We start from the raw sequence: 16,437 nt of genomic DNA on the forward strand, positions 1-16,437 counted from the left end.
AACATTAATTTATCTTTTGTAAAGCATGAATTAATCTTAGCAAGTGGGACGTGCTCAAACTCGTTGAAATTTCCCATAAAAATTTTGCTAAATATTGACTAGTGTCAGCAGACGACGTGCTTGGTCTAGTTGAAACTCGCTGGATTTCTCAGTTACAGCAATCCAACATACCAGAAACTTTGTTGAAACTCGCGGCAAGAGGATTTTTTTTTAAAAACAGTCTCGGAAAGAGACTGTTTTTTTGGTCATAGAAATAAAAATGAAACACTAGTTTAACTTTGTCGCAGAAGTATTATTTCAAAAAAAAAAAAACCGCAATTGGCCATAGAAGTAGATATGAACTAGTCTCAGGATCGCAGTGTGCCGGACTATAGAAACTTTCACAAGATATTAAACGTGAACCAGTGAGAATTGGAGTTAATGCTGATTTTGAAGCTACCACTTTGATGCATCATGAAATGGGAGTTCATTTCCATTTTTCCTTTATTGTTTCATCCATTGGGAAAAAAAATATCCTTAAGAACTTGTTTGGATGGTTAAGCTAAAAATTTTATTAAATTTATAGGTTGAAAGTATAATCAAAAAAATTGTAGGATTACCAGCTGTGGCCTACATTCATATAAGTATACAGGAATAACTTCAGTGTAGGCTGGTGTGAAATTTATAGAGATAAAAAAAAAAAATTATCGAGATTTTATAGTCAGTTCACTTCAAAATTATTTTTGAATGTTTATGAATATAGATCTCACCCAATTCATAATTCGATGGTTGTAATTCATAAATCTAATAAAATTTTTAGCTAAATCATCCAAATGATAACCCGAATATACCTTAAAAAAAATTGCCGGGTCCGGGGCTTCTCAACAAATGAGCACCGGGGTCCGGAGGCGTTGCGCTCTTTTACTGGCGTTCGCCCTTCTGGAGGCGGCACCGACTCTATTTTAGAACTTTCCATCTTCCCGCCTCTCTTCCCTCCCCTTTCACTCCTTCGCACCGCAGAATTTCTCATCCTTCCTCACTTTCTTTCCTTACGGAAAAAAAGGCACATGCCGACGTCGCGGGATCGATTGACGTGGCAGATTCTTCCGACTGCCGGCGGCCACTTCCGGTGGAGCGCAGCAGGCGGAGATCCCGGGCGCCGGCCGGAACAGCCGCCGCCTGAAACCCTTGTTCTTGGCGAGGAGAACCACCCCGATTCTCGCCTCCCATCCATGGAAGATCTCGTGATCCAAGGTATTTTTACCCATTTAATCTTTGAGAAAAGGCGTTCTCCCGCCATTCGTCGTGATTCTTTGTGATTATTTTTTTCCCCAGCGCGTCAGAAGGTCATAGAAGGTGGTGATGGGGCTCGTTGTGGAGTGCCGATGTTCCGTACGGGATTGGGACGATCCGTTTCGGTGAGTGAGAGTTCGATTCGGAAGGCAAGTTCTTTTCTTGAAGGAGGAGATGCTACCGATAGAGGTAGATCAACAGTTCTTATGTAAATTCTTAGATAAAATGCACCATCGAGTCGTAAAATTTTTGTTTTTTAATTATTATGGGTCCGCTTGCCAGCATTCTTTCTTTTATTTCTTTTTCTCCTTTTTCAATCAATGAAGAAAAAGATTGGGAGGAGTTCACAAATAAATCGTGCCTCTTCTTATTTATAGTTATAAAACCTTATTTTTTTTCATTCAGAGGATGGTGGCGGTGCAGAGGGCTTTCCAATGTTTCGTACTGGTTATGGGAAGTCGGTTACCGTGAAAGAGTCTTCTATGAGGAAGGCAGCAGCTGTTCTTGAAGGAGTGGATATGGAGAAAGGTAAATCTTGCTTCTTTTTTTATTGTTTTCATTATCCAATAGCGAAAAGTTCTAGGAGTAGTTCACAAATGAATCATGCCTTTTGTTCATCGGCTTATGTTGATATACATTTTTATCTTAGGATCTAAAATAAGTTTAGAGGATGGGGGTGCGGAGCACCTTCCAATGTTTCATACTGGTTCTGGGAAGTCAGTTAGAGTGAGGCAGTCTTCTGTCAGGAAAGCATCAGCTGTTCTTGAAGCAGTGGGTACGAACAAAGGTGACTCTGTTGCTCCTCTTCTTTGTGTACTCTGATTTTAACCACTTCTTGCCCTTTATTTATATATTGCTGATGTTTAATTACCAAGAGTGTCCCTGCTTTCTTTTAATTATTGCTCGTGTATGTTGGAATTAAAATGATAAATGCATCTAGAGGAACTTTAAGTTTGTCTGTGGTGCCAGCAGAATTTTATTTTATTTTTTAAATTTTAAAGCAACACATTATGATATTTTGTCAAAAAATTCTGAATTGGTTATAGATGAAAATAAACATAATCTGTAAGATTTTACATATCTTTTAGAAATCATAAAACATTAAATTTCTTTTCTCTATTTTTCTTGTTGGGCACATCTCAATAAATTCAATAAGAATATATTTTATGACATGATTGCTTCCATTGTTCTTTATTTTTTTCTTAAATGGAAACGTGCTAAAATAATTTTGGGTACAGTTCATTAATTAATGCTGCATTCACACTGTCTCTTTACATATATGTGTTATTTGCATTTAGGAGCTGCAACAGTTTTGGAGGGTGGTGGCAGTGATGGGGGTTTTCCAATGTTTTGTACTGGATCGGGAAAGTCAGTTATGGTGAGTCAGTCTTCAATCAGGAAGGCAACTGCTGTTCTTGAAGGAGAAAATATTAAGAAAGGTAAATTGTCAGTTTTTCATCTTTTATTTTAATTAATTCTTGTCTATTTGCTTTTGCCCTTTATTTCTGTATTTTGAAATGGTATCTTTCTTAGTTGCTATTTGCGTGTCTCTCAAAACCAAATTTGGTCAAACAAATCCTTGGAATCTTTTGTCATTTGAAATAGAACAGTGCAAACTTGATCTGAAACTTTAAATGAGGTATGCATGTGAGTGCACATTATTTACCCCATATATTCATATACTTGATTAGTGCATTCATATACCCCATAAGGATGCCGGTAAAGTGCGAACATTGGTGTATGATATACTTGATTAGTGCATTGTATGTGACAAGTCAGAAAAGTTTCACATCTAGCATTTATAACCATCAAGTAATAAAGGAAAGATTCATATTTCATATTGTGCATTACCTGTTCTGCGGTGTGCTCAAGAAAAAACATTCACCAACAACGTCCTAATCTCTCTGTATATAGCCAACGAAGTCGTTATCTTCAGGTATATGAAATTGTTCACCATTTTTATTGGTCATCCCCAAATTACGTTAACCTGAAGCCTAACCCTGCGCTTTTCTCCACGCTAGATTTTTTTTCTGTACATTTGTTACACATATGTGAACCTTGACCATCATCTGGGCCTTGCGATCTCAAATACCTTACATTATTCCCCTAAGTATGGTTTCTTTTCCCTCCTCAAATCTCCAGCACTACTTCCCAGGAGTGTCAACTGGCATAATCCAATTGGCATGAGAAAGCTAGATACTGCTTTATAGTTGGATGGTGATGTTACAAGGTAACCTGCACTCTTTCAGGCCTTGTAATTTAAGTATTCAACACTTTATCCCACCTATGAGCATGCATACTCCTATGGGCCAATTGTTAATGTTCTGCAAGCAGATTATAAACCATAGTTGCTATACTCTAAAGTTCTCAAAGTGCAGGATCATAAATATATCATGTTCGTAGGTTCATAAAATATTTGAAAATAATTTCTTTTACATATTCTCTGCTCTCTCAATTGATAAGCCATTCACTGTTTGGTACCTGTATTTTTCCCCTGACTTTGGAATCTTTGAACCCTCTTCAAGTTGGTAGCAATAATGATGGTGCTACTATGTTTGCACTGAATCTGGGAGGTCTGTATTACTAAAACCGCCTTCTATTAAAAAAGCACAGTCTGTTCTTCAAGATGGACATAATTTGGAAAGAGGTGATTAATTTTGATCTGTTTTTCTTTGTTCTGTGCATATTAGTTCTTTTTTTTTTTCTTATTCCGAGTTGACTTGAAAGCAATTCAACCTTTTTGTGCTAAGTGCATATAATAGAATTGTATATATTTCTTGAATCTTCTTTGCTGAATATGATTCTAGACCATTATCATTTTGCGTGGCTGAAAAGACTTAGCAATGAGCAATCAATATATCTTGGTGGTTGCATCTTATTGTTGTATTGTCCATACTCAACCTATCTTCTGCTCTTTCTCTGTGCTATTAAGGGAAGGATAGAAAGAAAACCAAGAAGTGCAAAGATTTCCCTATGTATGGTTGGATGTCAAATCAACAATTTTACAATGCTAATGACAAAAACAACAGAATTCCCCAACTAACCTGCACCACTAAATGCAATACCAACTATTGTTGCAAATCGCTATCTGTTGCATGACCTTGCATAAATAAATACTATTTGCTATGATGAGGTGCATGCCCATTTGTTGCCAACAATGCACGTGACACATTGATGAACATGGCACTAACATCATTATGTGGGCCTGTATTGGTTTCTGTTATTTCTTTTTCAAAATAATGCTTGATATTCTTCAAGGTGAATTACCTCTTTCGTATCAACCTGCACATGCGATGGTGAAAATTAGCTATATATTATATGAAGTGCCTTTGCAATGTTACCGTAGCAGCGGTGTTACAGAACCATATAAGGAGTACCACATGGAATGTTGAAAAGCCTTCTTACTCTAACAACTTTTGGGGATGTCCAAAAAACCCATGTAGAGAGATTATTTGCTTATCCCTTATGTTAGTTTGGTGATGTAAAAAATGCTAGAAGAACAATTCTTTTAGCTTTTCTTGTTGGCTGAGACATAAGTTCGTAACTTGTTAGATTTTGATGATGCTTTTTAGTTATTTATTCCGATGAAACTAAATTGCATAGGACAGTAATATGATTTATTCCAACTTAGGTAATTGACAATAGTTGAGCTGATTGCAGTTGTTGGTACCTAAACTTTTTATGAAGGTCCCCTAGTAGTGGAATCAATAGTAAGGTCCGCCGTACTAACCGTACCGACATACCAGTGGGCGCCGGTACTGGTACGATACCGGTACCGTACCAAACCGAACTGGTACTGTACCGGTTTGGCTGGTTCGGGCCAAAAGCCAAAAAAAATTTGAAGCCGGTACGGGCCGGTACCGGTTTGGTACGTACCGGTACCGACCGGTATAGATTGTGAATGGTCGGAACTGAAAAATGTAGCTGTACCGTACCGGTCCGTACTGACCCGTACAACAGACTATGGCTCATACCTTATCAGTAAGACACCACGGTAATAGATGCTTTCATGGAAGCTGTGTAATGACTAATGCATGATCTATGTCCAAATGCTTAAAATGAATGACAGAATGCACAATAGATACTAAGACAAGTGTTGTCCTATAATGTAGTTCCACATACAGCAAATTTTTGTCCTATTTGTTTTTGCAACAATTTTGTCAAGATGATCCAATCAACGATGTTAATTTATTTGCGAACATTTGCTATGTTATATGCTTGTTCATTATAACATCATTACTTATATCCGAGAATGATCTAAGCAGCAGGGATTTAAATTTCAACCAAGGTTTCAAATCCCGTAGGTTTGCCCCCATATCATTCATACGTGTGTGGTACGAGATATGGGCCTTCATATCTACCCATGGTTCACAGATCTGGATGATACTCCTGTATCAGTGGAGGTTGATTTATTTGTTATGGCATGAGACAGGGTCTGGTATGGCATGGTTGAGCTTTGACACCTTGAGTGAAGCCTTGTAGTGATCTGTTACCACGCAACTATATCAATGGACAAGTTCTTGTTCAATCAAATATCATTATATCAGTTAAGTCAATCAACGTGGATTACCTTTACCTTGGCATTCCAACGCATTGGCCACAAGCATAATAACTATGCTGTGTGCTTGTTACATATTTCTCATGTCTTCATGAAAAAGGATTTGTATGTATGGATAAATGCCAATGATCAATTATTTTTAGCACATATATTTCTTTTATCTGATTGTCGGATTTTGTTAATCTCTAAATTTCAATTTGCAGACCTGCTGCACAAACATACAGTGGATGGAAACTCCAGTTTCTCTGATTCCCTTTTCCAGACAGGCTCTGGTAAAACTGTAAATTTATCTTCTTCTGGTCTTCTTAGGGCTTCTGCTTTGCTGGGTTTGGAGGGGCATAATGACCCTTCTATACAATGTTTCGAGCTTGCAATGGATCATTTGGATGCCAGGATAACTACTCCGAGGGAAAATCCACATGTGAAGCTCAAATGGGATGTGAATTCTGGTAATACTGGCTCAATTAGAATTGACCCCATGGATGCACAATCAGTCCAAAGATATTCAAAGGATTTTTCCTTATCAAGAAACCAGTTGGCTAAAGATTCACTTCAAAATCCTCTGGGGTTTGAATTGCATTCATCTAATTCTACCCAGATGCATATTAAATTCCACACTGCAGGTGGAAGATCTATACAGATTTCTAGTGATGCATTACAGCGTGCAAGGAGCCTTCTTGTTGATTCAGACTCTGAAGTTCTACAGAATGATGAGAAAGCAGATCAACCATTTATCTTGGTTCCTAAAGATGAGAGCGATTGTGGCAGGACTTTTTGGAATAAAGAAAACATCTCGTCTGTGCACCAAAATGCTGGAAAGTGCAAATCTGTGTCAGAACCCTTACCTTGCATACAATCATTTGCCAATCAAAAGGCGTCATCACATCCCCTTCAGGGTACCAATTCTCTGGGTGTTATGCTAGATCAAGTGAATATCGGTAAGTTTGTTGTGGAGAACTTTCATCATTCAAATGGTAAAAAGTCTCACATGCAAAGGCTTCAAACAAAGACCTATATGTAACTCATACCGTCATTGACTTTGTGAAAATGGTTCCAGAATGCAGACCATCAGGTGGAACACTGGTTGATATTTCAAATAACATTAGTTTGGATCATGCAAATATAAATCGGCTTTCCAGCGAAAAGAAAAGGCTCAGAAGGAGAAGCTCTGTCTCTCCATTTAAAAGGCCACGTAGTTCTAGGTTTGTTTGACTTCCATTTCTTTTTTTGTAATTTCATGCAGTATCATATTTCCAATGTGTCATTGTACTTATGATGTGTTCTTGCTAGCTTTCATTCAGGTTCACTGCTCCTTTAAATGGCAGCATCTCTTCCTTGGCTACTGGTAATTGGTGCAATGTTATTGAAAGTATGGTTACCATATTTTTGCAGTATATTAATTGACCTACTTCTTGTAGATACATCCATGTCAGAAAATTGCTGTCGCAGAGTGAGGGTGTCCTCTCATTATCCATTTCAATTTAAGCGAAAGAATATTAAGGATTTCTTTGGCAAATGCACTAGTCAGCAAAACATGGTATTTGATTCTCTGATTAGAAGTTCCTTTTTATTTATATATTGTATTTATCTGTCAGTATATTGACCTGTATTTTTATTCAGCTGGCACATCTACCAGATGAAGTGAAACACATGAATGCAGATAATGCACTGCAATACAGATTTCGTGATGAATCTGGTGGCTATGAAATTGGGCCAGAAGCCTTTCAAAATATGCTGCTTCAGTCTGGTGCTTCATTATTAAGTGCAACTAAAGAGTATGTTCTGCTGATCTTTTTAAAATTTCACCTGTATATCATTGTAGTTCTATGGTCCTAATTTGAAAGAAAAGTTTCTTTCATTCTGATTATGTGTTTTGCAAACTAGATCAATGATCACCAAAATTGAAGCAATAAGATTCCATACTGTCCTGAGCGCAGCTGAAATTTGATACAAGGATTTGGTACCAGCCTGCACTGCTTGGTGTGGTGCATACTGTACCGATCTGGTATGGTACAGAGGCTCAATACAGCACTGTAAGCTATTGTGCCAACTCCAGCAGCATATCATGTGTTAGTATGGTGGTGTACCATACACACCCAAGCCATGCTGCTAAGGTACCTATATGGTCCCTGGTTCTGAGACTGAAAACCTTGGTTTGATGTTTGGTTTTAGCCAGTTGTAGAAAAAAAGCTCAGACCTAAAATTATAGTGATCCTCTATTGCTCAAAGCTTCTTCAAGTTTTTCATAGCTTCAGCCTAACTGCATTATGTTTTAGCTACCTCTCTCAACCATTTCTACTGCCTCTCTCAACCATTTCTACTGAAAATTTGGTTATCATAATACAAATCGTCAAAATATTTAAGAGCAAAATCTTATAACACAACAAAAATTCTAAAGAAGTTTTGGAAAATATCAGCGGTGAAACACATTAAAACAAAAATAGTTCATATGTTATTATTGAAAATATCTTCATAATTCAGACTATTCAGTAGATGTGACATCTACATAAATGTTTACACTAATTCATAAATAATCAATGGTATATGTTAGTTGACGGGTAATGTTTTCTCTGTCGGGCCACAATAAATTTGAAATAGAGCTTCTAATCAAAAAGTTTGGTTTGATCCTAGATGCTGTTTTGGACTCCATATAGGGAAATATGGTGGGCTAGGGAGTTTGTCTTAAGGGCCATATATTAATTGTCATATGTCTAGAAAGGAATCAGCTTTCAAGGAAGCATCTTTAAGAATATGTTATAGAGAAACGACTGTGCTGTTCCAATGACTTCAGCATGGTTGTTTTGTTGTGCTTCCTCCCTGTTTCTCAGATATTACCCTTATACTCTTATTCTATTTTCAGCATATGTTCTTCTTTCTTTCGTTTTATTTATGAATTGAAGGTTACAGCATTGGCTGCCTACTGCATCTTAATCTGTATTTTTGTATCAAGATCTTTTAGTTGGGGATATATTATCTTGTTCTTGCACCTGCACTCGCTTTTTGATGCTTCTAACCCACTTTTTGATTGCTCATTTTGAATTGCTACCATATCATATGAAAACCAACCTTAGGTTGGGCTAGCTTATATGGTAAACTTATGCTGTTTCACCGTGTTGCTATTTCTAAATCATATGGCATGTTTAGCATACAACAGCCAAGTTCATTTATAGAAAAAAAGGAACAACACCATCAAATTATTAGTTATTTATTTCCTTTGTTGATCAATGTCCCTGATATTGACACTTCTTTAATGTGCATGCTTCCTGAATTTGAGAGTCATGTAATCCTTGATTATAGGCAACTAGGGTTGTGCTAGTTTTGATTTTGAAATAGAATAACTTGCAGTACCACCAACTTTCCCTAGAAAATTTAAATTTTCTTTTCAAAAATTTAGGGAATTTTGTGACTAGGTTTTATATTTGAGCAACCCTTGACCTCTGTTTCACATGAACAAACACCTAAATTCATATTCTTCCTGTCTCCTTTAATGGCACCTGTGGAGAGGCAAAGACACATGAACTTTGGCACAAACTTTTAGATTCAAGCTGATTTAACCTTGTTTTGGCAAACATAACGTATTATCATTCACCTTCCCCTGGGGCATACTTAAGTTCGATTAATTGGTTCCTATCCTGGATGAGATAGTGATTAATGCAATTTCTGTGGCTCTTCTATATATGGCGAAGTTTGGAGATGTGCTTATTATTTAAAACAATCCTGCATCTAATTAGATAATTGTTAATTTTTCACTTAGTTTTTGTTTAGCTAGATGCTACATTTTGGTTTTTCTTGTATATTTTTCCCTTTAGGTGGGTCGCAAACCACTACAAATGGATTGTTTGGAAACTTGCAAGCCTCGAACGATGCTATCCGGTTCAAGCTAGTGGCAAGTACTTAACGGTGTCTAATGTGCTCGAGGAATTAAAGTACAGGTGAAATTCTTGCACTATCTTCTAATTCCAACATGCAAAAGTTTAAATTGCATGGGAATAATGTCTGTGCTATCATTGGATGTCAGGTATGAGAGAGAAGTCAACTATGGCCATAGATCAGCAATAAAGAAAATTCTGGATGGGGATGCATTACCTTTTTCTATGATGGTTCTATGTATTTCAGCAATCCATTATTCTGAAACAGAGATCTGTAAAATGGATGATATGACTGGTCCAAATGAGAATAACAACAAGCTTACCAGCTCAATTACAGTTGAAAGTAACCGCAATATGAGAATAGAATTTACTGATGGATGGTGAATGGATGCCTTTGTTATGCCTTGTGTGAAAGATTACTAAGCTCCTTTGGAGCTCTAAACTTTTCATTGTTGCAGGTATTCATTGGATGCTTTCTTAGATGTGTTACTGTCAAAACAACTCCGGACCGGAAAGCTATTTGTTGGCCAGAAGCTTCGGGTACATTGGATGTTCATTGATATTTCTACATTATTTAATTATTTCTTATCAGATTTCAGCCATTCAACACTTGACAAAATAAACCTTTTCAGATCTGGGGTGCTGGTTTGCAAGGTTGGGTTGGACCTGTTTCACCGCTTGAGGTGTTCTGTCTATCAAGTTCTATAAACTATTTAAGATTGACATTTGGAATGTTAGAGCCTATCATTGTCTTTTGCTTCTTTTCAGGCATCAAAAACAGTTAGTTTACTGATACATAGTAACGGGACGTATCGGGCACACTGGGCTGATGCATTGGGATTATGTATGCACTTTCCAGTTGCGACACTAGTCTTGAGACTTGTTTTGGTGTTTATCTGTTTGCACTTTATTATTATTTTTATTGTTATGTTCTTTGTGGCCTTCTTCAGCATGCCTTCTTCATGTGTATTTCCAGGCAAGGGTCTTGGGGCTCCATTGGCTTTTAGCTGCATAAAGGCAGGTGGGGGTAAAGTTCCAAGGACATTGGTTGGGATTACCAGGATTTATCCTGTTTTATATAAGGAGAGGTGAATAGTGATTTGGTCCTAATTTTGTTGTCTTGCAAGAATAGCACAATGTTTATCTTCCTAGTATCAATTCATCAATGTGCAATTCAGGTTCCCTGATGGTGGATCTGTTGTAGGATCAGAAAGGATGGAACATAAAGCCCTTCAACTGTACCACCAGAGGTATTTTGCTTTTGCTGTTGGTAACCTGATAGAATAGAAGTGCATGTATAATGAGTGATATATAGAAACCACCAACGGACAGAGTTTGACTACACATTAAATCAAGCTTCGAAAAAACTGGATTTTGGTTTTGGTCAGGCTTACGAGTTTTGGAATAGGCAGCTTTGCTCCATTTTCCAGTCATAAAAATTGGAAAGATAAGATAATTGTAAAAATAGAAAAAAAACAAAAGAAACCAAGAAAGTTATTTCACAACATTTAGAGTATTTTTTTGGTGTACAAGTTCTGTATTTGTGCGGTCTCAGTAGGTCTAGAATGAAGTTCATGTTGCATATAAATAACATTAATAGAACATACCGGTATTTTGTACCATGAACATAGATGGTTTACTTGTTTGAACTTTAGATGCTTAAAAATTCATTATATTTTGCAATTTTAAAACTTTTTTGGTGTCTAGTGCATTCCAATATTTTTCTTCATCATTTGTTTAGTAGAATTCACAATTATACTGAATTTAAGCATTTCTTTTTCTAAGTTTTAAGCAGCCAATTAATTAAATGAGCGGTACATTATATCAAAAATGTCGCTACTAAGAAGAGTAATGTATTTTGTTGGTTTTTTGTTTAATCCCTACAAAGTACAATGAAAGGATTTTTTTTGAAGCATTTGGACCATCAAGGTTTACGTTTGTTTGTTTAACCAAGATAAAAAAGGAAAGTATTGAGAGTTGACACCAGGGTCGGCGGAATTGGTACTGAGCACCGTACTGGTTGCCCGGTGGCACGAGTTGGTACGGGCCTGCACCTTGCCGGGCCTGTACCGACACAGTAGAAGAGGCGGGGGAGAGGGAGAACGAGAGAGGAAAAGAGAGAGAAGGGGGGGGCCGAGAGAGGCCGGCGGAGAGCCAACGGAAGGCCGGGGAGCTGCTGCGCGGAGGAGGCGGAGGCCAGAGAGCTGCCGGGAAGCTGCGGAAGAGGGCTCCACTCCGGTCTCCTGTTTTGTTCAAAGCAAGGGCCGGAGGGGGCCCTTTTATTTTTGAGGTATTTAAGTAAAAGTCAGCAAACTAAAGAAAACCTAAAATTAGGGGTTAGTTTGTGTTTACCCTTGATGCAAACTGATCCATTTCGGCCTAAACAGATAGGACTAGTACTGCTGAAGCTTAAAAATCTTTGCATTGAATATTTGTTAGAGATAATGAACTCATAGTGTTTGTATTCTCTCAAATTTAAGTCTATCTGTTGTTTCTCATAGTCTTGACGTTTGATTCTATGCACGAATATAAGTAGGATCCGACAACTTGATGGTAATGATTGTAGTGATAAATGGGCATGGTAAATTATAAGCTAGAGTAACTTTATCGCTATGTTTGCTTTTGATTGGAATTGGTAATGCTCTGGCAATAAGCTTGGTGGGAGGGTGGCAACATTTTTTACTATTGGATGGAAAAACAGTAGTCGACCTTGCTCACTCATTGTGGTGTCAACCTGGTTATTCAAAATGTGTTTCCTAGATTATTTCTTTACTCATGATATAAGGAACAGCATCTCTTTTTGCTTGTTTGCCCGCTTTATTTGCTGTAGAACAGTAATCCCAATCGCACTCTTTCCAATACAGCTTCTGATTGCAAGATAAATTTTCAGGCGATCAAAAATTGTAGACGATATTATGTCTGAGCAACAGGATGTTTTTGACAATGATAATGATAGCGATGAAGGGGCAAATATTTTAAAGATTCTTGAGGCTGCTGCTGAGCCTGAGGTGTTAATGGCAGATATGAGTTCCGAACAACTAATTTCTTTTTCAGCTTATCAGGCAAAGCAAAAGGTGTGCTTTAAGAAATCTTCTTCATAATTTTTTGTAAAAACTTTACTGAGTGAAGATTCATCCAACATCAGGCACTCAGGCAGTCTTATATTCAGAAGAAGATTGAGAAATCTTTTGAAGATGCAGGCCTCAATTCCAGGGATGTAACCCCTTTTATGAGAGTGAGGGTGGTGGGATTAACCAGTAAGGGCTCATGCAGAAAGTGCCAACCAAGGGAAGGCTTGATAACAATCTGGAATCCAACTGAAAAGCAGGTGTGGTTGAGACCTTATGCTTCATATTACTATTATTTTTTTCTTCCACCCTGTGGGAAAATAAAACACGTACCAAAAAGAAAAATGAGAAAGCCATATAAAAAAAAGTTAAAGGGGAGAGAGATGCATTGATATATTGTTGTCTTTCTGATACATTGACATGCAGAGCTTCCACATCCCCTCTCGTTGATAAGAGCATCTTTGAAGTCATTTTACTTGCCAAATTCCTTATTTTGGACCCCCTTTCGAACTGTCTATCTTCTGTTACCTTAGTTTATTTCCACAAGGCATTCTAAAAGAAATTCTTTTTTTTGATTTGTCATTCCTGAGCATCAGAAAGTTGATCTTGTTGAAGGAAAGATATATTCTGTTGCTGGACTCATGCCACTGAACTTTGGTACCAATGTCCTTTACTTACAAGCTAGAGGATCTTCTACAGTATGGAAACCAACCTGTGCCATACAGACTGATAAATTTGAGTAAGCAAATGCTGCATTTTTCTTTGATTAAATTTCAGAAGCAAAGATATGTCATATTTGGTTTTTGCAGACCATTTTTCACCCCTCGCAAATCAATTACATTGTCAAATTTGGGTGAGGTACCTCTAGCAAGGTGAATGTTGTGCAATTTTGCTTTCCATTTTCTCCCCCTATCATTCTCCCTTCATAAATTAGTCTTATTTTCCTTCCAGTGAGTTTGATATTGCAGCTGTAATCGTGCATGTGGGAGACGTTTATATATCTGGATGCCAGAAAAAGCAGTGGATTTTCCTGACTGATGGATCCACATGCAGTTCGGAATCTTTGTTTGAAGGGCAATATGATCGTTTGCTTGCTGTCAGTTTCTGTTCGCCCATGATTGACAATGATTCATCTGCACTTTTCAGCCACACCTATTCAGGAAGCACAGTATGTGATGGGCTATTTGTTTGTATGGAAGATTTTTAGTATCATACGTTCTAACACTAAAAGAAATATTGGCATTGCTCTTAAAACTTTGGAATTGGATGATTTTCAAATTCCTAGTATATGATGATTGTGAGTAGTCATCTTCTTTGTTGTTTCATATAATTACTTAAAATATAATGGGTTTTAAATGTTTATAGTCATTTTGACATTATGGGTTAGGTACTGGGTATTCAACTATCTTAAGGATGACATTCTTTACGTGCAGCTTCAGTAATAGCCATTTGTATATATATTGTTCCCTTTCAAATTTGCAAGACTACCGAGTTTGCTGCTACTGAATATCTTCCTGTGTAATGTAAGTCTTATGCTTCCTCTGCAGGTTGGCTTCTTTAATCTTGCCAAGCGAGCAAGGGACCAAATGAATCATCTTTGGGTAGCAGAGGCGACAGAAAATTCTACATATTGTGTTTCCTATAAACTTCCCAGCAGCTTACATCTCAAGGAAGCAGCAGACTCTGCTCAGAGATGGGCAAAAGTATCATATTGGGTGAGAACTAGAATATTCAAAAAGACGATTCTGATTTTGCATCAGTTGCTTCCAATATATATAGTTTCTCTGTAACATATTTTGATTGTGTGCAGGCTGTTCAGAAGCTTCGGGAGAGAGTTTTATGTATTATTGGCGGTCATGTAAGCTAGGATGTTGAAATAGTTGAGTTAACCATTATAACAAGTAAGTTATTTGTTTGTTCCATGTTCATATCTATGAATTATGGAATCTCATTCTACAATAATATTATAAATAGGAGATTGTATCATCCTGCTTCGTGGTGATACCAATTTTTCCATAGCCATCAGCCTCATTTTACTTATGATCAGAATATAAGGTAGCATTTCTATTTTCTCCTCATGAATGGTCTTTTATGCAGTATAAATTCATGGAAAATGGACAAGAATGGCTGTAGAATGTCATATTTACCAAACATAAAAAGTGGATGCAAGGATTTGGGGGTTAACCATCTTTTTGGTCATAGTTTATTCAACATCTACGTTGTTTGAAAGATAAAAGAATATTTAACACATACAGGATTTTCTAGTCAAACATAAGTATCTGGAATTTCTTAACCAGGCTGGACACCCTCTCCAGAATCTTGTTCCCACTCCGGCTCTTGTTTCATGGTGTCCGTGTGTGATAAAAATGTCTTCCATGCTACCTCTCTTTCATCAAAATTGATCAAACAATATTTGTCATTAATTTTTCTAACTATTCAAACCTTTACACTTTCTCTTTAAAGATGCAATAATCAAATAGATGTGTTCCGATGATATCATTACAATAGGCGTTTCCATAATCTTTGTTATTTGGCAGTTTGCTTCCTTTCTTACCACACCCAAACTCACATTTACTTCCACTTCCTGCCTGGGCTACCAAGTTCTCACAGAGAAGAAAATGATCATATTTGAAAAAATTCAAAACTTTCAATTTTTCAATCTTGAAGGAATTTATATAACTTGAGGGTTTTGTTTTTCTCCCTGTTTGACCTTTTTTAAGGATTGGAAATGACCAAGCTCATGCTTCCAACCAGCTGACTTGATAAGTTAGCTCTGTTTAAAACTAGATTCGGTCTCAGTAGACGTCATCATGTGATCATGCTATTGTAAACAATAATACTGTGGCTCAGCGGTTCTCAACCTTTTCTTTTCCTGCACTTAAGGTTACATTACCTGCTTGCTGCCAAGGCATGTTTTTCTCCCAGTTTCATCAGCAGTTCCTTTGCGCAAGAAGAGATGTTGTGGTCAACATCTCGTGTTGGGCAGGAGGCCAATGTACGTGAATGATCTCATTTACAAACTTTTCTTTGGCAGCAGAGCTGAAATTTGAGGCGGACAGACTTTCGGACAAAGGCAACGAACGGTGCTTATGAGGACAAATCGGTGGAAGTAGTAGTGGTTTAATTCAGATGCAAGGAGAAGCATGCTTCGAGAAAGTGATGCCATCCCTTCCTATCTTTTGGGTATCAACAAGATATCATGTGGTACTAGCAGAAACCAATATTTATGGAGAAAAGTTTACATATTGTACTTAAGGTCATCCACTTTACAGATTTTTCTTATTTGTTGTTTCCAATAACGGATCCACTCTAAGCAGGTGTTAGATATAACTATAGGCAAACCAGAAATGTAATCATAATGAAAATGTTATAATCCTAAAATTGTATGATATTTTTTTGGTGGTAATCAATGTTCATTGTTTCGTCTCGGTATTAGTACCATCTTATTACAATATCAGTACGTTCAGTATGTTCTCCGATTTTGGTATACCGAGGGTCGGTATATTTTTTATATCATATATCAGTTCAGTATCTGTGTGGTGCGGTATGGTCGTTACGTACTGATACCTACCTGTATGTGTAACCTTGGTGGTAATTGTACAAGATATTTGATGAAGATTTAACATAAGATGTTAATAGATGGGAACAGATTAAACTTTCTTGCCTGCAA

At 37.2% G+C, this 16,437-nt stretch overlaps 1 protein-coding gene across 3 annotated transcripts; it reads left to right on the forward strand.

Moving 5' to 3' along the window:
• The first annotated feature begins 847 nt into the window (after positions 1-847).
• On the forward strand, positions 848-16,202 carry LOC103696436 (protein BREAST CANCER SUSCEPTIBILITY 2 homolog B-like). 3 transcript variants are annotated; one of them, XM_017840433.5, is made up of 25 exons: positions 848-1,233; positions 1,315-1,461; positions 1,678-1,800; positions 1,922-2,059; positions 2,571-2,711; positions 6,034-6,768; positions 6,888-7,032; positions 7,132-7,175; positions 7,249-7,367; positions 7,451-7,605; positions 9,640-9,762; positions 9,849-10,079; positions 10,158-10,239; positions 10,332-10,382; positions 10,468-10,543; positions 10,676-10,787; positions 10,878-10,949; positions 12,590-12,773; positions 12,845-13,027; positions 13,364-13,506; positions 13,577-13,639; positions 13,719-13,935; positions 14,315-14,482; positions 14,578-14,668; positions 15,805-16,202. In XM_017840433.5, exons 1-24 carry the CDS (start codon positions 1,047-1,049, stop codon positions 14,632-14,634), a joined length of 3,696 nt encoding a protein of 1,231 aa, XP_017695922.2. In that variant the 5' UTR covers positions 848-1,046; the 3' UTR covers positions 14,635-14,668; positions 15,805-16,202. The 3 variants fall into 3 exon arrangements, with proteins under 3 accessions (XP_017695922.2, XP_008776286.2, XP_038988929.2); XM_008778064.6 differs by having other exon boundaries at positions 904-1,233; positions 15,802-16,202; XM_039133001.3 differs by lacking the exon at positions 15,805-16,202 and adding an exon at positions 15,693-15,779 and having other exon boundaries at positions 904-1,233.
• The last annotated feature ends 235 nt before the right edge of the window (positions 16,203-16,437 follow it).

This window comes from Phoenix dactylifera, chromosome 17 (genome assembly GCF_051530095.1).
Source record: "Phoenix dactylifera cultivar Ajwa chromosome 17, Ajwa_hap1_PhDact_Kaust_v1.1, whole genome shotgun sequence".
In the NCBI taxonomy this organism is placed as follows: Eukaryota; Viridiplantae; Streptophyta; class Magnoliopsida; order Arecales; family Arecaceae; genus Phoenix; species Phoenix dactylifera.

Coding starts and splice junctions, on each gene's coding strand:
- LOC103696436 (XM_017840433.5), top strand. CDS start 1,047: ATGCCGACGTCGCGGGATCGATTGACGTGGCAGATTCTTCCGACTGCC. Junction 2,060..2,570: donor AGCAGTGGGTACGAACAAAG/GTGACTCTGTTG, acceptor ATTTGCATTTAG/GAGCTGCAACAGTTTTGGAG. Junction 10,080..10,157: donor ATAGAATTTACTGATGGATG/GTGAATGGATGC, acceptor TCATTGTTGCAG/GTATTCATTGGATGCTTTCT.